This window comes from Colius striatus, chromosome 1 (genome assembly GCF_028858725.1).
Source record: "Colius striatus isolate bColStr4 chromosome 1, bColStr4.1.hap1, whole genome shotgun sequence".
Lineage (NCBI taxonomy): Eukaryota > Metazoa > Chordata > Aves > Coliiformes > Coliidae > Colius > Colius striatus.
Window position 1 is genome coordinate 128,435,693 of NC_084759.1, and position 24,704 is coordinate 128,460,396.

The 24,704-nt window shown below is 43.3% G+C and overlaps 1 protein-coding gene across 4 annotated transcripts in view; it reads right to left on the reverse strand.

Annotated features, from left to right (window-relative positions):
- Positions 1 to 1,671: 1,671 nt before the first annotated feature.
- Positions 1,672 to 24,704, reverse strand: part of LOC104550835 (zinc finger CCCH-type antiviral protein 1) — a 32,382-nt gene continuing 9,349 nt past the window's right edge. Inside the window, exons 3-15 of one of the 4 annotated variants that reach the window (XM_062007098.1) lie at positions 21,433 to 21,685; positions 21,207 to 21,326; positions 21,090 to 21,110; positions 20,784 to 20,858; positions 18,202 to 18,300; positions 15,833 to 15,956; positions 14,458 to 14,623; positions 12,066 to 12,186; positions 11,491 to 11,587; positions 11,034 to 11,112; positions 6,812 to 6,942; positions 4,440 to 4,591; positions 1,672 to 3,843 (exon numbers count right to left, since the gene is read on the reverse strand). In XM_062007098.1, coding sequence (XP_061863082.1) covers positions 3,560 to 3,843; positions 4,440 to 4,591; positions 6,812 to 6,942; positions 11,034 to 11,112; positions 11,491 to 11,587; positions 12,066 to 12,186; positions 14,458 to 14,623; positions 15,833 to 15,956; positions 18,202 to 18,300; positions 20,784 to 20,858; positions 21,090 to 21,110; positions 21,207 to 21,326; positions 21,433 to 21,685 — 1,722 coding nt within the window. In that variant the 3' untranslated portion in view covers positions 1,672 to 3,559. Of the gene's footprint in view, positions 3,844 to 4,439; positions 4,592 to 6,811; positions 6,943 to 9,031; positions 9,174 to 11,033; positions 11,113 to 11,490; positions 11,588 to 12,065; positions 12,187 to 14,457; positions 14,624 to 15,832; positions 15,957 to 18,201; positions 18,301 to 20,783; positions 20,859 to 21,089; positions 21,111 to 21,206; positions 21,327 to 21,432; positions 21,686 to 24,704 lie in introns of those variants that run through there. The other 3 variants (XM_062007107.1, XM_062007117.1, XM_062007126.1) reach the window with 3 other exon arrangements.

The window sequence follows — 24,704 nt, forward strand, 5'->3', positions numbered from 1 at the left end:
TTATCTAAAACACTTGAACCGTTCTGTCTTGCTTCTCCACACCATGCTGAATCCTTTTCCATTACCATTATGGAAAGTAACTAACAAGCAGGTAGCTGTGTGGGAGGAACACGTGAAAGCTCACCTCTTTCTATCTAAGCAGAGCTGTTGAAAAGCAGTTGATAGAAACTTTAAACATCTGCCACTTACAGAAGAGATACTGGTTCTGCAAATACAAATCCATCCTTGCTTCTGGCCTCTCTTTGCCACACCTGTTAGAAGTACATTTCAATGAAACATATACAGTGGTGCTGCTCAAAACCTATATCCTGTGGTGCTGTTCTCTAAACTGTCAGTCTTCAAACGTAAGAAGTAGCTACTCCCTCGGTTTAAAGACAGTAACTAAAAGAAGGCAACCAGCAGCCAAGAGCTGCAGTATCTATGCTCACAAGCAGCCTCTAGAATGCTGTGCCTACAAAAAGGTGAAGTTACTGGACTAAACACAGAATGTGTCCTTACCAAATGCATTTTTATCCCTTTCTGAACAAGCTTGTCCTGTGGCTACTGAATTGCCTCAAAAGTTGGCAATCAGATTGTAGTATCAGGCTAGTGAACCAGGCAGAGACACCAGGGCAGCCGATGGCCTGCTTTAAGCCAATCCAGAAAGCCACAGAAAGCATCAGCAATGACAAATCCACATGACTGCTGTTATCACACATAGGCAGCTATTTCAGAAAAAACCCTGGCCCACAGGTGGCACTCTCAATAGGCAGAAAAAAAAGCAAATATGGTTTCTGGTCAGAGTCACAAGGAATGAAAAACAATTACTTCCAAAATTCTGTTGATTATCATGAAAACACGCTTCAGTTTGGTCTTACCTTGAAGCTGGCTCGTTGCAGCAATAAGTGGAATGGTAATTCATGCCCATGGCTGCACAGCCACCATACAGGCAGTTAACTTCTTTCCTCTCATATGCTCTGCCTTTTACCAAGCAGAAAGGGCAAAGGATTCCTGCCAGCCTGTGGCAAGCAAGGCATTTTCCTTCCTCCTGGTGGCATTTCTTTCCAGACTCGTGGAAGTGCAGTTCTGACGATGTGAAGCTCAGCACTGGAGTTCACATTTCTTCCCTTGTTCTTCCCCTAGATTTTATAACTGGAGTTGACTTTGTCAGCATTGCACTAGCCTTCTCCATATACCTGCCTGTATTGTAGCTTACAGGGATGGGGGGGAAGTGGAGCGCTGTGTCTTAGAAGTACTTAGCATCTTTAAAGTTACACATCTAGGTATTCAAAAAACATGCAGCCTCAGAATAAGTCAATACCTGGCTACTTCTACATATTAAAGCCTCTGCGACTACTTCACCTTACTCTTTCTCCTTCATTTTGTTTTTTTTTAGGGCTGTAACAGCTGCTCAGAGCAGCTGTTCAATCACACAGAATCCAACCAAGATGCCACAGCACTTTACATTTCTTAGTTTGGAAGTTCATTTACAGAGATATTCCTCCCGCAACCAGCCTGTATTCTGTCCTTCCTACTTAGCTCAGCTTCTGCACTGACGTGCAAAACTACATCCACGCTGCTCCCCGCTTTAGAAACACGGGTGAAAGGAAGACACTGAGCACATGTGTTAAGTGGCCTATTCACTGGGTCCGTTTACATATGGAGACAAATGGCACACTAACAAGCAAAAAGTGAGTGAAACTACATTTTATTTGTAAATATGGCAAAAGTGTGACTCAGGAACTCTACAGGCACATAAAAGAGATCTTAAAAAAGCACTTAAAAACCCCTCTTAATGCACTACTGACATGTTTTCATTCAGTTCTAAGATGGTCATTTTAGTAAGATCACCTAGTTTTATGTATTTCCCCACCCTCTTGGTAACTTGCAAAATCTGATTAGTACATGTGATTGACAGATCTGTATTGAAGATGCAAAGAACTGGGAGGCTATTTGTATTACTGTAAAGCTTACCTAAAAGCAAAAATTACTGTTCTTCTGTCTTCAACAGCAGTTTCTTTCTGAGCTGGTTTTGGCTGGGATAGAGTTAACCTTCGCCCCAGCAGCTGGTACAGGGCTGTTCTTTGGCCTGAGAATAATCCTGATAACACAGTAATGTTCTGGCCATTGCTAAGTAGCACTTCTCCTAAAATGCAGGACTTTTCAGTTTTCCCTGCCCTGCCAGCAAGTGGACTGAGCTTGCACGAGGAGCTGGAGGGGAACCACAGCCAGGGCAGCTGACTGCAACTAGCCAAAGGGCTGTTCCATACCACAGGACATCACGGCCAGTATATAAACTGGGGGGGTTGGTAGGCTTGCAGGGATGGCTGCTCAGGCAGCATGTGGTAAGCAGTTTAATTGTGCAACTGCTAACTCCGTTAGCAGGGTTGTACATCGCTGACAAGGATAAAACAAGGGTATCAGAAAACAGACTGGGGAAGCAGCATCCCAGGATGACTCAACCATGACCTCAAAACACAAAGAGGAACCCCACTTGTCAGCAAGTTCTCAGCAAGTTGCCCAATGCAACATGGGCAACAACACACCTACAAAGAGTCTTAGGACAGTGGTTCTACCACTGGCCTCGAGAGAACAAAACTGGTTTCTTCCAGTCATGTCCTATTTCTGGAAAACCGAAAAATTAACGTATAGGAACAGGACAGAAAATACCAATGTTCCTTAAGGTGCTTCTCCTGCCCTATAGTGCTTGCCAAGCAAACGCTCATATGGAGAAACCGCAAGGCTGCATTCACATGGAAGCCTGGCTCATGGTGACACAGCCTTTAGGCACTCACGGTAGTTAGCTGCAGCCAAACCACCACATTCCAGTACCTGCTTACTCATCAACCATTCTGGCATTCACACACTTTCCCCTCGAGCTCTGTTTTTGAGTAGGTCATGAAGCAAGTTACTGCAGATCTGCAGAGACAATCTGATCCAACAACTTCCTCGTCCAAACAGTGGCTGCCACCGTACAGATGAAACTTCTCCGCTTGAGAACTTACAATATGAATTTTGAATAAAGATTCTGTTACATTGTTGTTGTTCTACCATTTTAAACTTGTATCAGCGTTAACAAGGCAGTACTTTGAAAACTAAGCCAAGTCGTTCTTACGTACACTTGTTCAGAATCGTGATAGAGGGATCAAGAACAGACACATTCTACACTGAAAAGAACCTTTGACTACTAAAAACCTGAGGCTTTGCTTAAAAATTACTGAACTGTTGATTTCTCTCTTAACTGAATTGTTAGCAAAGAGGAACCCTCTCTGTTTCTAAGAAAACTTTCTCTGTTTCTTACACTTATTGACTCAGAGAAGCTGTAATTTTCAATCCTGTAATTTATGTTTTTCTGCTACAGTTATCCAAATGGCTACGCTTCACTTAAGAGAGGAAGAGAAGACAAGACAAGGCACTTGTTCTCAACAAACGTAGCATCTGTTTTGCCAGCCCTCCCCAGTGCAGAAGTTCTTTGGATTTACATCCCAAAGGATTGCATTAAAAAGAAAGAAGTCACCAAGTATGAGAATACCTGCAATACGGTAAATAAGATGAAGGGGTACAAGCAGCTCTGATCCCTCTAAGATAAAAGGCATTTTAATTCTTCCTCCTTATACTCTATAATATACTCTGGGTAAATCTGGTATTTTTCAAAGATGACAAAAATGGAGGGATTTAGCACGTTGTCCACACAGCTGTCGTAAAACCGAAGCCCGTCCACAGACTTTGCCGGGGGGCGAACGTAGGCCGTGTTGCCTCTGATGTAATCCCCAACCAACACACGGGCCACGAACATGACGTTGGTTTTCACCACGGGCTGGCAGTATCGGTGGGAATAGGATGCGTCGCGAGCGAAGTAACTGCCTGGAAGAGAACATTGACAACAGGGTTGGAAGGAACACATATAAAGCAACTGTCCCCTTGTTTTTCAAGAAGTACCTGACCCAACTTTCAGGTCTCCTCTTACTCAGTTTTCGTAACGCCACAGAAGTGGATTTCACCACATCGTTTCCATTCAGAATTTGCTATTTTGGGAATGTTTTCCTTTCAACCAAAACATATAAAAACCCTACGGGTACAGGTGTTACGATGAGAGGGATAGGCAAGAAAACATGAGGACCCTCCACGATCACACTGAGGGAATGCACACCCTTCTTGCTCCCCGACATGAAGGTCAGTGGCCATTTCTCTGCCAAGCTCCACTTACAACCTTGACCTTTGGGAAGATCCCATCTATAGCAACAGAGGCTTTTTCAAATCCTTACATTAATTCTCTTAACACCTTGTGAAAAGACTTGGCCCTGCACAAAGCAAATTCCTGTCATTTCCAGAAGATTGTAAGAGCAATTCCCATCTCTTTTTTTCCCCACTCTCTCTAATTAAAGGCTTCAAAACTTTGACTGCTCTAGTATCAGGGGAGTCTAAGCAGACATCTAACACACAGAGACACTTCTACGTACCCTTTCCGTAGCTGGTTCCATTGCTTCCACAAATTCTCCAGTCAAAGTTATGAAGGCAGATAGCTTCTATGAAGGAAGTCTTGGTTCCGTGAAACAGGAGCCTTTCATCTACTTCATTCCCTTTATTTTCTCTCTTCATCTGCTCCTTTTGCCTAACGGGAAAATGCAGGGGAGGAGAACATGAGCCATGGAAGAAAAGGGAGAAAGGATATTTTTAAAAAACAAAGTATATAATATACACATAAGGATCAGCTGGATGAGATTTCCAGTCTGCCTTCTCCTCTCGGCTTGGAATGCAAGGCAGACCAGCAGTACGATGAAGAATTACAAGACGAGCAATATACTGGTACCACTGCCCAGCCACCACTCTAGGTTCTTCTGTCTGCCTTCAGTGGATTTAAGTACTAACACCACTACAGTCCCCACTGAACCAACCTTTCGCTCCTTTGTGGTGTTCTACTTGTTCTGCCTTAGTGTCTTGTCTCTTCCCACCCCCAAACTCTCTGCAGAGTGGCGGCTGCACTAACTGCCACTGAGCCTTCCTCTGCCACTGAAGGCCTTGCTGATTTAGGCCAGAATCAGATGGAGCTATGACCAGTATCAGAAGAGGAATCACAACAGAAGGTTGAATGAGTAACTCCACAAACACTTAGAGGACAGGTATCAAGGAGATGGGGTGAGTCTTCTGTAGCTCCCAGTGACAGGACAAGGGGTTGGTAATGGGCACAAGCTGGAACCCAGGACCTTCTGCTTGAACATGAAGAGAAACTTCTTTCCTGTGAGGGTGAGGGAGCCCAGGCACAGGCTGCCCACAGAGAGTGTGGAGTCTCCTTCTCTGGAGGTTTTCAGAATCTGCCTGGATGAGTTCCTGTGTGACCTGATCAAGGTGGACCTGCTTTAGCAGGGAGGATGGACTGCATGACCCCTAGAGGTCCTTTCCAACCCCTACCCTACCATTCTGTGATTTCACAGCATCCAGACATCCCACAGGTTTTCAGAAGCTGTTGAGGCAGACAGGACAGTACTGTTCTTCAGGAAGTGATCAGCTGCAAAGTAAACAGAGCCAGGGAGAGGGGAGAACCCTTCCAACTTATCAGTGGAATAAATGAAAAGTTAAGCTCTGACTGGCTAGTTTATTTCTGTTGGAGGAGAATAAAAAGTATGCAGTTACATGTTTTGAAGTGTCTTAAGTTCTGCTAGATAAAAAGACTTTACAAAATTATTAGCTGATAACTTCCTGGGCTCGGTCACTTTTCAAGGTGAAAGTATTCATTTGAGCAGTATTTTTCTTCTCCATTACCATTTCATACACTCCTTGACTACTTCCATTGAGTATCTGTGCTTTTGTTTTAAACTGTTCTACGCAACAGTTTAACCTGCTACCAAATGAACTTGAACATGGCCATTTACTGTCAGTAGCACCAGCTCGAATCTGTTCATGGAATCATAGAATGGTAGGGGTTGGAAGGGATCATCTAGTCCAACCTCACTGCAGATGCAGGTCCACCTAGATCAGGTCACACAGGAATGTATCCAGGTGGGTTTTGAAGACCTCCAGAGAAGGAGACTCCACACCCTCCCTGGGCAGCCTGTGCCAGGGCTCCCTCACCCTCACAGTAAAATAGTTTTTCCGTATGTTTAAATGGAACTTATTGTGTTCCAGCTTCATCCCAGATTACCCCTTGTCCTGTTGCTAGATACAACAGAAAAAAAGGGATGTCCCAACCTCAGGACATCCACCATTTATATATTTGCAAATATTAATGAGATCCCCTGTTGGTACCTGAAATTCAGTAACCCTGATGGAGGTGGTGTAAACCAAAAAGGAGCTCTGGAACTCAGAGACTAAAGGTAAAGCACTGGGATTCCTTCTCAGTAAATACTGACTTCATTCAGCAAAAAGTTCTCAAACTCTCGAGAAAGCCCTAAATAAATCTGACTAGGAAAAACACAAGCCAGACCCAGGCACCTTCTACTGTCACCCACTTCTTTTGTAGCAAGTATTTCATACACTCTTAACAGGTGAACATCTGTAGCAGACAGAGCACAGGTGCAACGGGCGGTTTCTGTTCAGTCCCTGAGACAATACACTACTCCACATCACCGTGGGTATCCACAGCCTGATTTTGTGTCATTGCCTGTATGACTGCCTCTGTCTTCCAAGAAGCCATGCAAAAGGAACCTCCCCTGGAAGCATGGCATTCTCTGGAAGGCCACAGCCACTTCATTTCACTCCCAAAGCTGCTCCCAAGAAATAAATACCAGTCATGTTACAGCATAGGTGGTAAAGTTTTTTCTTTCCTAGGAAGCAGAGAGAAGACATGAGCTTTTGAGGCCTCCCCCCCACAGAGGATAAGGAAACAGATACTAACCACTGAAAGACCTTCCAGAGGGATGGATTCTGAATCCTCTCTATTTTAAGGACATTGTAGTTTTTCATAGTCTCGCAAAACAGCTGCTTTATTCTGTTGAATTCAGCACTTGTACTACTGATCTCCACTTTCTACAAGATAGAAACCAAAGCAAAAGACGACATGAGGCTTCAGTTAGCCCAAACTATACTTCTGAAGGTTAATTTAATGCTTTACATGGTGACTATGCAACTAATTAGGGAGGATGCTTAAAGGTAAATCAGTATGTCACTCCTGCTTTGCAAGGATATCATCTCATCTTGCTTCAGGAATGAAGCGAAAGGATTAATTAAATGTTTACCATCTCCAAGTAGGAGCTGACACTTGGAACTTTAAATCTCAACAAATCAAAAATTTCAGTAAGAACACTTGATTCATTATTCCAAGTAAGATCGGTTTTGTTTACAAAGCTAATTAAGAACAAAAGATGTCAAGTAACAGTGTCATTTTTAACCAGACATTTAAAGGAGCTTCAGCTGTTAAAAAAGGAAACAAACGAAATACATACAATTTCCTAGTATCCTTAACTTTCCAAAGTTAAGACCTGGAAAGCTGCACTTAAATATAAACTTAAGAAAAAAAAGCTACATTCCTAAACATGAGAACAGTTACAATTTTAATATGAACGTTACACTAAATACCTGCCTAAGCAAATACACCTCCTCCTTTCCTAGGGGAAACAAAGTCTATTTATCCACTTTTGGTGTTTAAAAATCCATCAGGAAATACACACTTTTCCCCATTAACATGTTAATGCAAACCATAACTAAAACACGATTCAAGGTCTTCTGCTTGCTCAGGTCATGCAAAAATTTCCCATTCTTTTTTCCCTAAAATAATCTGTGTCTTCAATCTTCTAAAATAAACACTTCTCCATAAACTGACTGCAAATGCATGATGCTGGCAGACTGATGCCACTTGGTGGTAACTTCCCATTTTCCTGCTGCCTAAACCAAGCGGGAACTTGGGATGACTTCAAGTGAAATGCTCAGCATGCCCATGCACCAAAGCTGTGTTTTAAACAGGAAAGCTGCTATTATCCTAGGAGGTAACACAAAATCAACAGCTTAAACTGTCAGGCGAAAGCTCCATGTTTTAGAAGGTTGAGTGTAGAGAGGAGATAAAACAGGACTTGTATTTCACAGCTGCATATGAATAAGGAAGTGTTTTTCTGGACACCATGTCCATCTTGCACATCAAGTATTTAACTGACAATGAGACCTACCACAGGACAGTCTTCTAAGGACTAAGAATAAAGTTAGCTGCACAAGGAAGAGTATTTCCTTGAATTTACTAAAAAGCTCTTACAAGGTCAAATGAAATTTCCCGGTCTCAACACAAGAGTATTTCCCAGAGCTTCTTCACAACACATAAAACAGTTTGGATGGGTGAGCTAGTTATTATCCGCATGCTCTGTGACACCACGGCTCAAGTTGCTCACCATCACCTAAAACACGAGACTTATGTCACTATATCTCAGGTCTGCATCTGTCATTTGTACATACACAATTCTACAAATACTCTTTTGCTGTGTTGCATCCTTTACTGAGGAGCTGTAACCTTTGTGAATAAAATCCCTGCCCTGACAATAGGTTCTCTTAGCATCTGTCTGTACCAGAATGATGCTCTGTGACACTAAACCTCCATCTCTGGTTAACTTGGGTTTTGAGAGCAGCAAACTTTGCATTATTGACAGTCACTCAGCTAGAACTGATGTCTATGAAGTACCCAGGGGGAGAGCCCACGGTGCACTAACTCCCATTCCTGTTACACCACAGCAATCTTTGGCACACCTGTCAGGATTCAGTAACAGAGCAGCCCCACAAAGACTAAAGCCTCACATTTCTTACACACATTTCTCATCTGCACATTAAAGATACAGTTTAAAACCCAGCACCAAGTTCCAAGACAAGATATTATTTCTTTTTTTCTTTCTTTTTTTACCTTTCAAAGGCTTGATTTCAGTTACTGATTCCACCAAGTCTGTTAAAGACAGAAGTTCACACCAACTTTCCCATTGGTGTTACCAAATTCCATTGTGCACTTCACACACTCTACCTTCTACAGAACTAGGCTTCTAAATGACTTCAGACACTGCAACACTCAAAAAATAAACAAAGTTACCAAAAGAGAGCTGCTGTTTTAAAGCAAAGATGACTTTCTTCCTATCTCATACAGGTGTTTCTTCTTAAAATGGATCACTTTCAGCATAGCAAATTTTGCCAGGATTATTTGTCAATGTCTGAGGCGAAGGGAATTCATCAAGCCACAACTGTCAGACCTCACGACGGTCACCACGTGCATGCAGTCCAAGTAGTACCTACTGCAAAACCCACAAGCTTAGGATCCCACAGAAATAATGAATTTAGCCCAGGCTTTCACTTTTAGAACCAATAGGCACCATGGTCTTTGTCACTTTGTCACAGAATTAACTTTTCCTCTCCTACAAAAGACATTCAGTTTACAAGATGGTTTTGTTAGGTGCTGATCCAGTGAGCAAACTGAGCTCTGGGGAACAAGATGATCCTTCTAGTCCACACATCCCCACAAGTACCACAGTGGATCTGCACATGGCATTCCAGAACTTCTCCCACTCACCTCAGCAACTCAGAAAACACCCCAATGAACGGACTCGGCCAAAATCCATTTTTTTGAGAAAGGGAAGGAAGCAGTTAAGTACGTAAAACCTGGAGGCCTAAGATCAACTGAACATTCCCTTGAAACACTTAAGCTGGTGTTAATGAGTTAAGCAGCTGACAAGCCAAGGGAAGTGCTGATATCACAGGCCCACAGCTCAAAAGGCCTGGCTGCCAGATTCCCCTACAAACTCACCCTTAGTTCATTAAGTAGGTGCTGGACACCTGACACTTTTACAACCTTGAACAATTAGGATGTTTTGCTAATGGCAAAAATCAGCTGTGTGAAGTCAGCTAATGTGCAAAGCAGTTGACTTAAATGTTACCCATTGATTTTTCATCAGCACTGAATTTAGATGAATTTGCTATATACAATTTGCTATATTTGCTATATACATTTGCTATATATATTTGCTATATACAGTATATTGCCAGATACTGGTGTTTGTTACACTGAGTAAGGTGTAAGCCAGCGCCAGAGGGCAGTGAGGGGAAAATGAAACAGTCAGCACAACAGAGTAAAGAAGCCATCCCACAAAAGCTTAGAAACATGTTTCTGGTTCTTACGCCGAAGTAGCTATACTAGAGAAAAGAAAACATGAAGAGAGAGAAGAGCAATGGAGCTCTCAGTCAATGGAAACTATCCAGAAAGAATTCCCGGTCTGGAAATATGATGGGAATTCTGTCTTGTCTCAAGATATCTCTGGCAATACAACTTCGTCAGCATCATAAAGGGTTCTGTGACACAATCATCAAGGAAAACCTCTTAAGCTCCGCATTATGCATTGTTCCTCAACCAGGATCAAAATCACTATAAAAAAGGACAAGTATAACACTGAAAAGCCTGTAGTACTTCCACAGTCTGTGCTGCTCTCCGAGGACTGCTTCTTAATACCATTTGACCTAGTAATTTAAAAGACATCTACACATGTCCACGGACACAGACTCTGTGCTGACAAGGGTTGGGTTGGGTTTGCTGAAGAGATCACTGCAAATGGTTTTTTTATATTATTGGCCGTAACTCTTTTATTTCTGCAGTTTCTTGAGGCCATGATCCGTGCTTAGATTTGTGATGTATGTGCCATTACTGGGTGACTTGAAAGAGCATACAGAGATTTCCTTTCCTACATCTCCAATCCAAACATCAACAGCCATGACTGTATTATTCTGGAGGGCTTTTTAATGGCCTCAGCCCAGCTTCTAGTGAAGTATACACTTCCTAGAAACCTCTTACTTAACTGTTCCACTTGAGTCCCCAAAGTAAGCCTTTTTTTTTCATTTTTAACAGTGAATCTTTTTGTCTTGAATTTGGTGAGTTTTGGTCTTGAATGTAGATGCCTAAAACACAGATGAAGTTCACGGGAACTTGGCACCTTTTTTAGGAGCTCTTGGGAGATCACCTAGATCTTTATCCCACCCACACAAGAAATCATTCCTGTCCCTTTATAACACCTACCAGGTTACAATGCTTCAGTTAAGCCATGTCTTACTATGCCTTTCTATAGAAACTACAAGATGGGGGGGAAAAAAAAAAAAATCAAAGATACCTTGTATCCCAAGTCAGGAAGTGCAGACTGATCCCAATGGGCAGGACAGGCTTGATTTGGAATAGAAGAATCCTTCTGACTGTTTGAAAACAGATTGAAAATGAGATGTTAGTGATCCCAGTATCCTCTGAACATTGAAATTGACAGCATTCCCTTTAGCCGATTCCAACATTCAAACCAAAACAAAATAACCCCCGAAGAAACTGGGAAATGGTCTCAGGCTGTGCACCAGTCTCTACATGCAGCCTTTCAACTGTCACCTTTCAGGAATGACTGTCATCACCGTTCCTGTGGATGTGGCACCTGGGGTCACGTGTACCCCAGAAACCCAGGGATGCACCAGTTCAGTCAAATGGATATGAACCCTCCTAGAAACAGCTGCCTTCTTTGCACAGCTACTGCCAGTGCTGGCAGCCACTTCTGAAAAACCCCAGCAACTTAAAAGAGCATCATTTACCCTTTCTTTATCTTCTGCACATCTTCAGAAGACACAAACTTTGGTCGCCTGCGGACTGGTCTTCGAGTTCTAAAAGCGATGTTTGTCTGGATCATTTCTTCAGGAGGAAGGAGAAGGAAAAAGTCATCACTAAGTCTACAAATATGTATTCCCTGTCAATTCCATCTGCTGAAGAATAGTTGCACAAAGCTTATGTAAGCTTCTTATCCTTCCTTTAATTGTTCTTTAACATATACCTGTCTTGCTTGCTCCCTTAAGTCCTTCATGCTCTTTAAGTGCTGCTCTGGCAGCACAGAAAGATGCTCGATTTTTTACTATCAACTCCTTTTACTTAAGGTTTACTACATCCAGTAACAAGGTTTTCTGGTCCAACATGAGTCTGGATAGTGTCAAGGAACAAAAGGGAAGGCTGCATTTCTAAGGAATTTCTTCTGGACCATCATCACCTCTTGTCCCCTTCCTATGGGCAAATCTGATAGTGTTAGTAAAAAAAGCTTCTAAAAGCTGAGATAGCTTGCCAGTTAGTCTTTGTAAAGCACTGCAGAGCTGTAAAGGAGAACCTTAAAAATGAGTACCTTTAAAATTGAGCTCGTAATGGTGCACACCAGCCTGGAAAGTTACGGTGGCATCTGGATCTGCCAGATACAAATTCTCAATCACAGCAGAAGATGGTGAGTTCACACTACTCCCTTCTCCCTTTGGGAGAAAGAAGAAAAAAGAAGAAAAAGAGAAGAGTAATGAGTCAAAACAGTCAGGACTAAACCCTGGCTAACTCATTTGGGTAGAGGGAAAGAAGTAAGATGAAGAGGAACCTACTCAGAGCTATCGTGGCCTTAAGTGCAACTACCTAACACTCATAACACACACCCAGATACATAATTAGTAATGATGGACACATATGTGGCCCATTTCAGTTTCTGTAACAAGCTGTACTGGTTTTGGCTGGGATACAGCTGAAGTTGTTCCAAGTAGGTAGCGTGGTGCTGTGTTTCAGTTCTGTGCTGGAAACAGCATTGATAACACAGGGATGTTTTGATTATTGCCCAGCAGGGCTTACACAGCATCAAGGTGTCTCCTGCTTGTCCCCCTGCCCTGCCTGTAAGTGGGCTAGGGGTGCACAAGGAGCTCAGACGGGCCACAGCCAGGACAGCTGACCCCAAGTGCCCAGAGAGACGTCGCATCCCATAGGACATCATGCTCAGCCTATCAAGCTGGGGGAAGAAGGGAGAGGTGGGACGTTCAGAGTGATGGTGTTTGCCTTCCCAAGTAACCGTTCCATGCAACGGAGCCCTGCTGTCCTGGAGATGGCTGAACACCTGCCTGCCCATGGGAAACAGTGAACTGAGTGCCTCACTTAGCTTGCATGCATAGCTTTTGCTTCACTTATTAAACTGTCTTTATCTCAACCCACGAGTTAATCTCACTTTCACTCTTCCAATTCTGCCCCTCATCCCCCAGCAGGAAGTGAGCGAGCAGCTGCATGGTGCTTAGTTTCCAGTTGGGTGTGATGGATGCAATTGAGTCCTTGACCAAACTAGGTGGCAGTTTGGTTCAGGCTCCAAAGGAAGTAAAGGCCTAGGCCATTTTTTTTCTTCTGAAAACCCCCAGGGGAAAAGGTGACACAGTGAGCAATGATTGGTATGAGCTTGGAAACCAGAAGACCGATGATGTGATCAACACATGAACAGGTGCTAGCTCTTCCAAGACTAATTTCTCAGGGGAAAACAAAAGTTGTGGGTACAAGGAGTCTTGTGCTTACTTCTCCCATCACATGTAATTTAACTATGAGCCAACTATTATATTCTATAAATCTGATAGCTAGAGTCAACTTTTTAACAGCTCTCCTGGCTAACCAGTGTGGCTGCACAGCAGTGATCTCCCCTTGAGCCAGGACACCTCTCAGGGTTACTCCTTGAGGCCAAGAGACCCCTCACCAACTGCAGATCTTTGGTAAGTGACTGATAAACTTGTATAATAGTGTACTAAGGTTTTGCATTGGTAACTTTGAATTATTATTATGTCCTCTATGCAATAAGTGAGTGAACCTTGCCATTGGACTTTGTTAAGTCTCACTTTTACAATATCTTACTTCATTAAAACTACTTTTGCTGCAATCTTTGGTGGCAGCTCTTTAAACAGCTTAAGATCTCCCTCACAATAAACTGGTCCGGTCAGGAGGTGCTAAACTTTCTCTAACATACAAAACATCATCAAACATGAAGGTATGCTGATGGAGACACTTTCCATTTAAGCTGCTTACTGAAATCAAGGCCCACCACTGCCAGAGCCATTACATCATCTTTCCCTCCATACTCTGTCATATCCCTGAGTCACCTTTGTGACCCACCATTTGTGCAGTTACACTGTAAACCAGATGGAGAAAACTCCCATGCCTTGGGGGGAAGGAGACATTCCTTATTCACTTCTTTTAGCGCATTTTTCAGATAGATCACTCTGTCATCAAAGCAAAGAGGATTTGACCAGTCAAGGAAAAAGGTAACATTTGATTTGAGAGGGCAGAGCAATCCTTTCAGGTCCAAGGAAGCAGGACAATGGTCAGAGAGAGGCAAGGCTACTTCCTCAAGCATTTAAAAGGCAATGTGTATACGCAGATAGCATGTATAGGCGTTAAATCTGTGCAGAAGCCACGGACTCCCAGAGGGAATGTGACTGGAGCAGCCAGTCCCATCAACACAAGCCGAAAACAAGAACCTTTGCCAGCAAGGTCTTTGTTGGGAAAGCAGAACAAAACGTCTGGACAAAAGGACAGTCATTTGTACTGAACTGCAGCACAAGGACATAAGGTGTGTTCCCTGCCCTCCAGCATGTCAGCATTTTATCACATCTGTTACCAACACCTGCAGCCTCTCAGCCTTATCTGACACTGTAAAACTGATGCACAAGCATTTGCTCAGTGAACTCTGCCGAGCAGAGGGGAGTGAACTGAAGCTGCGGTCATGGACTCACCCGCTCCACATATTCCACCCACTGGCCTTGGTCGTTCCTCCAGTACCAAGCCCACTGCGTGGTCAGCATGAAGCCGGGCTTGGTGACTGATGATGGTGTGGAGAGGCGCCGCAATGCGGAGCCGTCGCAGGTCATTGTCTGGAAATCAATGTTCTTCTCTGTTATGCTGCAAGGACAAATTCAAGTTCATTACAGTTAACAGTACATAGGTTTAGCCTCTAACCCACCCACCCTCACGTGCCCCCATTTAAGCTGGCACAGTTTTCTTTAATACAATGTGACTGCCCGAACTCAATTGGGCCTGAAACAAGAGTATTTCCCCCAGCATGCATGACAGCCCTAAAAATTGTCTGAAACTTACAGAGGCCAACTAAAGTCTGCGAGGCCTCAGTCACCAGCCAGATGTCGTGCTGCCAGCTTGACAGACAGGCTGGGGCTCCATGTACACAGGTAGCAAACGGTGTTTGTGCAATAAATTAAGCATGGTTACAGTTTTGCTCAGTACAAATCCAGAAGGTGGTTAAGTAGGTGACTGAGGCTGCCAGCAAACACGGGCAACTTATCAACTTTGTTCTTTTTCTGGGGTTACGGAGGATGCAATCACAGCTGTGAGCTCTGTAAATACCATTCATCACTGGAGCCACCTGGGCCAGAGAGGCTTGAAAATTTCACTTTCAGATAGAAAGTCTTCAAAAGCAGACATCTTTATCTCTCAGGAATCCTGCTTGTGATTTACACCATTCAGCAGCCTAGTCAAGCTGTAAACCAAAATCAGCTGCTATCTGAAGAGTCATGGGCCAAAATGCATATATCATTTCAATTGAGGCCAAAGCTGGGGTCCCCTACAAATCCAGGTGGCTTACAGTGGAGCTTTCAGACAGGAATTAAAGGGAAAATTCCCTCTCAGGAAGAAAAAAAAAAAGAAAATGAAAAAATGATGAGCTGCTTATACAAGGGGCATTTAATAAACTTTCTCTAAGCACAAGGTATCCTCTTATTATAGATACTAGCCACAGAGAAAGACCAGCTCTGACCTGTTGTTGAAAAGCCCAACTTACAGTTTATTAACAAATTATAATGAATTGTCTGAAAGACTAATATTATACACACTAAACTCCAGCCACCTCTCGTTACCCTGTGTAGAGCTATAAATGCAAAATATTGTTGTGTTATTTTTACGAGACAAAACCGGGGTGAAATTTCCACACAATCACTTTCACTTTACTTTTTAAAACAAAAAATTGTCCTTTGTACATCCTTTCAGATTCTGAGAAGCTCAGTAATCAGAAATCAGGCATCTTTTTGAAGATAACAAGAGTTTTCCCTTAGGCACTCAACCATTGAACTCTAAACAAGCAGTGCAGCACCATTATACCTGCGGATTTCTGGGTTGCAATAGGCCTTCTCAATTTCCTCCATCATGGAAAGGTCTTTCCAGTAGACTGTCTGATATACTTGCCATCGATACGGCAAATGGTAATGAACAGATCTGCATCTACCTATAATAAGATAAAACATAGTCAAGAGCTCTGCAATCTTAACACAGAGAGCAAGGCAAGAAAAAAAAAAGAGAGGAAACAGCTCTGGTTTGGGTTTTTTTCAAACTCTGGCTTTATCTCCTGAGCTTTGGTGTGAGCAAGGAGTGTGTGCTGAAAATAGAAATATGTTTGAACAATGGAGGGGTGTGTTTTCTTCATCTTTATCTGGAAAAGCAGTACAAGCACCCATACTGCCAAATATATTTCCAAGGAAGCACAAGCTTCCCTTTGCTGAGACATGATACTGCAGCAGGGAGAGCAGTACCCCACGGGAGTGTGTGTCTATGTGTCATGCCACCACGTTTCTCAGTTGTAAACAATTTAGACTTTGTATCACATAATCTCTCTTACACATTTGCTTCTCTTTCCCTTAGTCCCTTAGAGATTACAGGGTGGTTACCAAGGCCTAAATGGGGTGGGGGGTGGTTTCAGGCCCAGCCCAACAAATAAAACAGCATAAAGGACTGCAATACTCCACAGAACATCTCCCAGGAGGGACTCTACACTCACCCCTGATCAGGTAGCACACTGCCCTCCCAATGAGACTGTTAAGCACTGCTGGAATTGTTGCTTCTCTTCTCAGAAAATGGAAAGCAGCAATTTTTAACTGCTTTGCATGCAAGACCTGCAGCAGTGCTCTGCACCCTTCACAGAGGAGGAGGAGGAAGACTTTTGAGTTTCTTCCAAATCCTCTATGTAATGCATGCACGTTTTCATCTTTGAGTTCAGAACTGCTTAACACCCCTGTGTGAGTGTCTGCTGCTGGAAACGGGCAAAGGCTGACCTCCCTCCCTGTACACTCCATATCCAAGCATGGACCAAACCTTTCAATTTATAACTTCTGAGCCAAACGTGGCATGGCAAAGCACATTAACTGACCTATCGTTATTTCAGTTTAGCTGTTTGGTGGCTTTGAGCCTGACCACCACAGCTAGCATACAGGTACACCATTCACATTATGCAGGTCCAAAAGTTCATAAACTTAAGCTTCAAGCCTGGTCTTAAAGAAACAGTCTAAGAAACATGATACAAGGCTGGAGTCGCTGCTGTACAGAGCCAAAGGTTTTGCCATTCCTGATGTATCTGGCCACAGAACATAGAAATTAAGTTATTATGGAGACCATAGTGCATTTCTGATCTTGCTTCTTTTTGTTAACAGGACTGGAGTGCACTCTGTCTTGACCAAGCTGTACTTAAATTTGCTTGAAAAGCTGCAGACAAAGTCACCTTTGGTCTCTCTTGGTCAGATCTCATTTCTATGGTCCATAAAATGCGCATAAAAGACAGAATTTACTTCTCATAGTACCATCTGTCTTCAAAGTAACGGTGAAGAAGAGGTATTAAAGTAACTTACTCATCTGCCTCTCAAGAAAGCTTCCGAAGGAAAAACTGCATCTTCACTAGAACAAAAACTCACTACAGAAATGCTAAATACACACCAACACATCAAACCACACACTTATCAGGCAACTTATTGTCCACATGCTAAGCAAAAGCAAACATAGCCTGCTCTAATTTAGGTGGACCTTTTATCAAGACCACGTTGCCAGAAAAGGAGATGACCTTTCACTAGAAGAAAATCTCATGGGATCTCCTTATAACCAAGGAAGAGCCTAACTTGGGGGTTAAGTGACTGTGAGAGATTCCGCCCCCCAAATACAATTGTATTTTCCCCCCTAGACTTCTGTTATTTTCCACTGCCAGACAGACAATGGACTACATTTATCTCTAGCTTAGCTGTGTTTTCTTAAGACATCTTAACACCCTGGATCACTCTTTAAATGAGGGAGAATATGGCTGTTATCTGATGTACATAGGATACTGCAGGAATACAGGATGACACATTGTTATAAGCTGTCAATGATGACAGCATAAGGCTGGCTCTTAAAGTGGTCCAATAGCTGCAGAAAACGTGTTTAACACATGAAGGGTTTTCAGCACAGAAACGTAACCAAAGCTTGGCCTTATCAACAGGTCTGAAACAGGCCACAGATGGATGGTCTAGAGAACAGGTTTAAGCATATCCACTGGACTTTCCTCTGATTATGTTTGTAATTCTGACAGTGTTTATTAGTGACTTGGAAACGTGGCAAATGAATGTGAAGGCAGAGATTGCCACTTCACTTGCCATCTCTAGTCTGAGTTACTGTGCACAGAGTGCCTCCTCAGACATTCTTCTCCAAACATTACTTTTTGTAAAGCTTACTTCTATGTTTGCAGTACTTCCAGACATAGAACACACATATCTCATCAGACTCTTCTTCCTTGTCCTGTGAAGCTTTAGCAGAGGAATCATCTTTTTTACCTACAAAAAAAGAACACATCAGTCCTTATTTGCCCATCAAAACACAACACTAAGAGAAGCACATTGCATTTGGTATCACATCCCAGAAAGAACAAGTAGTTGACTGCAGTTGCCAAGTCAAGCACTTTCAGGATATGATTATGCTCCTTAGAGCATAAGCTAGTGCTCTGTGACTAACCAATAAACCCCTACAACAGGAGAAGGCTCAGAGAAGATGGCAAAGCTGGCCATTAGTGAAGATGTGCATGGTGGCATGGATCACAGCTGTAGGAAAGAGACTGGCTTTGTCTCAACACAAAGGGGACAAGAGGGTGGCCTTTGCTGCAGAGAACTGGCTGTGCCAGATGAATGGATCAGCTGCTGGTGAAAATGTTTCTTTCCAGGGTCATTAAAAGCCTGGGAATGTCTCCCTGAGTCAGCCAGACCAGCATGGAGGGAGTGACCACAAGGCTCAGCCCAACACAAGGGTATAAAACTGAAACAACTAACAAAGAATTTTGAAGAGAGCAACGGACTTGAGCTGGCTTCAGCCCACACATTGCTGCTGGTGACTGGGGACACCCAGTGTTGTGCCAGTAAGCACCTTATACAGGCCCGTAATGGGAGTCACACTGGTACGTGATTGAGCTGTGCACTGCAACTACCGTGTTTTGCTAGGTGTAACTTAAACTTTGTATTGTTTTCAGTGCATTTTGCATCACTTCATTACATCAGAAATCTCATTGTACTGCCCCTGCCTAGGACAATTAATTTTCTTCATCACAGTTCTCACAGGATGCTGTGCTTTAGATTTTTGACCAAAGCAATGCTGGTAACACAGGGACACCCTAGATTTTGCTGAACAGTGCTTGCACAGCATCAAGGTCTTCCCCGACTCTTACACTGCCCCCACAGTGAATAGACTAGGGAGTGCACAATAAGTTGGGAGGGGACACAAGCAGGCTGAGGACCCAAACGAATCAAAGCACTACTGTATGCCATGTAACATTATGCTAAGCAATACAAGGGAAAAGATTTAAGTTTTAGGAAGGTTAGCTATCCTTTGCTTGGAGACTGGCTGGGCACCAGCCTGTCTCTGGGAGGGGGTGAGTGATTACTTTTGCATTACTTGTTTTGTTTTCTTCTTTCTCCTTCCACTCACCCTTGGCTTCTCCCCCCTACCCATCTTTACCCTCTAGTTTTCTTGCTTTTATTCTCTTTCCTCTTCTTCTCTCTCTTAGGGGATGGTGCGCAAATGAGCAAGTGGCTGTGCAGTGCCTAGATGCCCACTAGAGTTAATCCACAACACCCCTGTAACATCAGCTATGTTCAAGTAAGTACATTTGATATTAAGCATTACACATCATGCATGGATATCTAGAACTGCCCATTCAGAGAGTATTGGACTTTGACAGGCTTTAAAGCCAAAGCTTTAAAGGATCACCACGCACACGAGGATCAGAGGTTTACAAGTTCCTATTCACTCACTGGAAGGTGTATCAAGGCAACTGCACTGCTCAAAGCTATATCCAGTCCCTGGGTACAGAAGTCAAGGAAAGATATCAGGCACACAGATACGACTCTGTCTCCTTCCCAGAAAAGGAAGTGCCATGTCCAGAACTGTAAAGAGATTGGTGTATTAAACCACAGCCATGAACATGAGCCAGCAGTGCGCCCAGGTGGTCAAGAAGGCCAATGGCATCCTGGCTTGTATCGGCACTTGTGTGACCAGCAGGACCAGGGAAGCGATTGTCCCCCTGTACTCAGCACCGGTGAGGCCATACCTCAAATACTGTGTTCAGTTTTGGGCCCCTCACTACAAGGTCACTGAGGTGCTGGAGTGTGTCCAGAAATGGGTAAGGAAGCTGGTGAAGGGCCTGCAGAACAGGTCTTATGAGGAACAGCTGAGGGAGATGGAGTTGCTCAGTCTGGAGAAGACTGAGAAGAGACGTGATCACTCTCTACAACTACCTGACAGGAGGTTGTAGTGAAGTGGGGGTCAGTGTGTTCTCCAAAATAACAAGTGATAGGATGAAAGTAAATGGTCTCAAGTTGTGCCAGGGGAGGTTTAGATTGAAAATTAGGAAGAACTTTTTCACAAAGAGGGTTGTTAGACACTGGCACAGGCTGCCCAGGGAGGTGGTGGAGTCACCATCCCTGGTGATATTTAAAAGACACGTAGATGAGGTGCTGAGAGACACAGTTTAGTGGTGAGCTTAACAGTGTTAGGTTAGTGGTTGGACTTCGTGATCTTAAAAGTCTTTTCCAACCAAAATGATTGTATGCTCAGTCCCAGAATAATCCCCACTGAGCTGCACAATGTTTGGGCAGAAAGCTCATCTATCCTCCACAGGTCGCACGATACTGTGGCTTCCAGCACAGGGTAGGGTACACACACAGACTGCACACAGACTACTGTGGGGAGCCACAGAGCTGTGTGAAACCAAACCCCAACGAGAATCACCGAGAGAGCTGAAGACTGCAGGGTTAGAAACCATCCATACCTTCGTCTTTGCCTCCAGCTCCTGTTGGCAACTGCAACTGCTGTTGGCTCTTACCAGGTACATCATTACTGGGACCTGCACAAGAACACTGAATGAATCGTGCTGCTGGACCAGCACCTCAGCTCGCTGGCAACACCCCAACTTGTGTGTTGAGGATCAAGTCCATCACACATAAGCGTTTACACATCGGAGGGGATAGTTAAAAATCCCAGCTAGTCACAGTGACTAGCAGCCACTTGACAGCAATTTGGCATGCAGTATTTTAGGCAACAGTAATGCAGCTCTCCCTCCCACGTGACTACTTACTCCATTCCTGAAAGTGGATCACTGTCAAGAAAAGAAGAAAATATGTACACGTTGTAAGAGGGGAAAGAAGAAAGCTGATTCCACATGGAAGCAGTTAGTATTTATTTAGATATTTACTTTCTGGAAGCAGCACATGCAGTGTGGAGCCCTGTGGATCTTGTAAAGGTGTCCCAGGTTCTTTACTCCTTATAACTGCCGGCTCTTTGAACAGTTTTTCTCTTGGTTTGTAGTTGTGTACTAAAAGCACAGAAAGGACAATTGGGTTTAGCTCTAAGGCAAGGCAAGAACAGCTTCTGTCTCTATCAAACTCAGAGTCCTATTTAAACCAGTGTTTAAAACTTACCTCTCCCTTTCTTCAGTTCCTTGTTGAATTCCACATGCTTGTGATCATATATAGTCTGGATGTTTGAAGCTGTGTTCCTATCAATACCTGCATTTTCCAGCACTCTCAATGCGTGGTCACTCAAGAGGCTATGGATCCTCTTGCATGGAAGAAATCTACATTCTCCATGGAGAAAGTGTCGACAAATATGAAGTTTGTTACAGTCACTTTGCTGGCTGCAGACACCATCTTTTCTGTTGTAAAACTGGCAGACCTAGAAGTGAGGAGGACGGATACAACGTAAAATGGAACAGTCCATTAAGAGTTAGTAATTTTTTTCTTTGTTCTACAGGCACACAGATTAACAGTAGAAAAAAAAATCGTGACCAAGAGGCTTGTGTTCACTGTGACTTCTTTAATGCAGACAGACTTGCACAGAAAAGCATTTTCAGTTTTGAAGTGGTGCATAGGTGGGGTTTTTTTCAAGAAAAAGAAAAAAAAGCAATACAACAAGCATTCATTTTTGGCTCTCCTAAGCAAGACAGCTTCATAACAACTGACTATTCTACAGTTATTCTATTAAACAAATAAATCTCCACAAACCTGAACCAAAATTGTTGCAAAGAACAAGGATCAAGTGTCTCCATAAAGAGACATCTACCGTGTCAAATGAGGCATTACGTCAAGGAGCTGAAACTGCATTTCAACTTCCTATTTGTAATGCTTACTCTGCACAGAAGATTTGGGCATCTAAAAATGGTAAGAAAAATGCTTTGAAATTAAGAGTACATATGGAAAAAGCAACATCTTTCTTTAATCCTCTGCTCACCAAAAAGTTATGCAGTGAATTAGACCCAGGGAACAAATTACACTCCAAAAATTCCTTAATGCTGCCCACCAAGCACTTCCACTCTTGTAGCACAGAGGAGTAGGCCACAAGAAGGAAGCTGCTTTAAGAAGGACACATCATCTGTCTGGCAGATGGCCCTAATATCACATCAGAGCTGTCACAGATCCCATCCCAACCTTACCCCAAGCAACAGTTTTTATGCTGTGTGGCAACTGAATATATATAGATTTATATAACTAGAGACTAGCTGACTGGCTACTACTACTACTTCTAACTAGATAACAACTAGATGACTAGGTCCTCTATCACTATCATTCAGTATCTTGTGCAGAACAATTAGCCTTCATAAGCTTACTCTAAGTTAGGTGGGAACACATGGTGCCACAGAACTGATGGAGTTTCAGTGAGTGCTGATGGCTGCTATCACTGACAATTCTTAGTGAAGCAGAAACCAAAGGGGGTTGTCTTCTTTCTTGCCCATCTTCCCTGTGTCATCACGGATGCTTCAATGTTTTCCTACCCCAAACACCCCAATGAATACTCTCATTTGCTTTTGACATCTTATTTTTAGAATCTGGACTTGTTCTGGTTTTGCTTGTTCTACGGGATTATTCTGTTTCCATTGCACATCCTGCCTGTCTGCTCTGCAGGACTTTATTCTTAGCAGATATCTTGAGGATTTTACTTCTACATGCTTTCCTGCAGCCTGTTTGTACACCTATCTTACTACTTTCCATTTACCCTCCTCACAATTATGGCTATTATTTACACATTTATGCTTGGCTGCATCACAGCATGCTATCAGTGATGTTTCAATGCATTGGGTGCCCATGAAATGTGCTGGAAGCAGAGGTGGCCCACGCAAGAAGCAGCCAGGGCCTGCCCCACGCCAGACATAGCTGACTCCAACAGACCCGCTACAGAACCCACTTGAGCCCATCAGCCAAACTGGTGTCACCCCTGGGAAAACCTATTTAGCAAAAAGCCAAACACTGCATGGCAATGAGGTGGACAGTGGGGGAAGTGTGAGAAACAGCTCTGCAGACACCAAGGTGAGAAGAAGGAAGGGGAGGAGGCACTTTAGGTGCCTTAGCAGAGCTTCCCCTGCAGGGCCGCCTACAACTGGTTGCCCAGGACTGTATTCAGAGAGCTTTCAAATACTTCCCATGGGAGAGACTCCACAACCGTTTGGGCAACCTGTGCTCAGTCATTCTCACAGTACAATAGCATTTCCTGATGTTTAGAGGGAACCTCCTGTGTTTCAGTTTGTGCCAATCACCTCTGAAGCCTGGCTCTGTCCTCTCTACACCCTCCCCTCTTCAGGTACTTATAAACACTGATGATGTTCCCCTGAGCCTTCACTTCTCCAGGCTAAACAGACCCAGCTCTCATAGCCTGTCCTCGTGGGAGAGACACTCAGCAGCACTTCACTCAACACCTCTTCCAGTAGCTTCACCCTCTTGTACTGGGAAAATAAATTAATGACATTATAGTGATAGCAGCTTCTAGCAAATTTAGGCAGTTTACCTATAGGATTTGGTTGCAGAGGCCCATACACTATTATTAGTGACAGCCACCTAATGACAGCACATATTGGCATGGACTGCCTTTTAACAGCAGAATCTGTATATACTACTTTTAAGAGCTTGTTCCTGGAGAGATGCATAAGAGTGTGATGGTCTCACTGAGCCTCTATGTACCATCTAGAACACTCATTTTTATATGGATAAGGATTTATATATATAAGGATTGCTGCTCAGGGACAGTCAGGGCATCAGGCAGCAAGCAACTACACCATGTTTCACTTATCCTTGGTTGTATTTATCTGTCCTTGTTATATTGGTTTTCGTTACCATAATTATTATATACTTTAGTTCATTTTAGCTATAAAATTGTTCTGATCTCAACCCACGAGTTTTTAACTATTGTTTTTTTCTGATTACCCTCCCTATGGCAGTGGGAGCAGGAGGAGTGAGGGAGCAGCTGTGTGGTACTCAGTGGCTGGCTGGGGTTAAACCATGACAATCAGGTTGAAAGTGATTTTGTAGATCTAGAAGATGCATTATAAGATCACATTAGTATGAGAGATTAAATTTTTACATGAGGAGCATCAAAATAAGCTATCAAACCAGAACAATAGTGCTGCCCCAGCTAAATAGGGAACCCACTTGTCCTGGTTTAACCCCAGCCAACAATGGAGCACCACGCAGCTGCTCACTCCTTGCCCCCACCCCCATGGGGATGGGGAGGAGAATCAGAAGTGGGGAAGTAAAACTCATGAGTTGAGACAAGAACAAAATTAAATAAAATATAAAAGTAAAATACATAATATGAACTGTAATGAAAATAACAAAAAAAAGGAGAAAGAAATAAAACCCAAGGAAAACAAAGAAAACTACCCCAAACCAAGTCACGCACAACTCAATTGCTCACCCATCTGCTG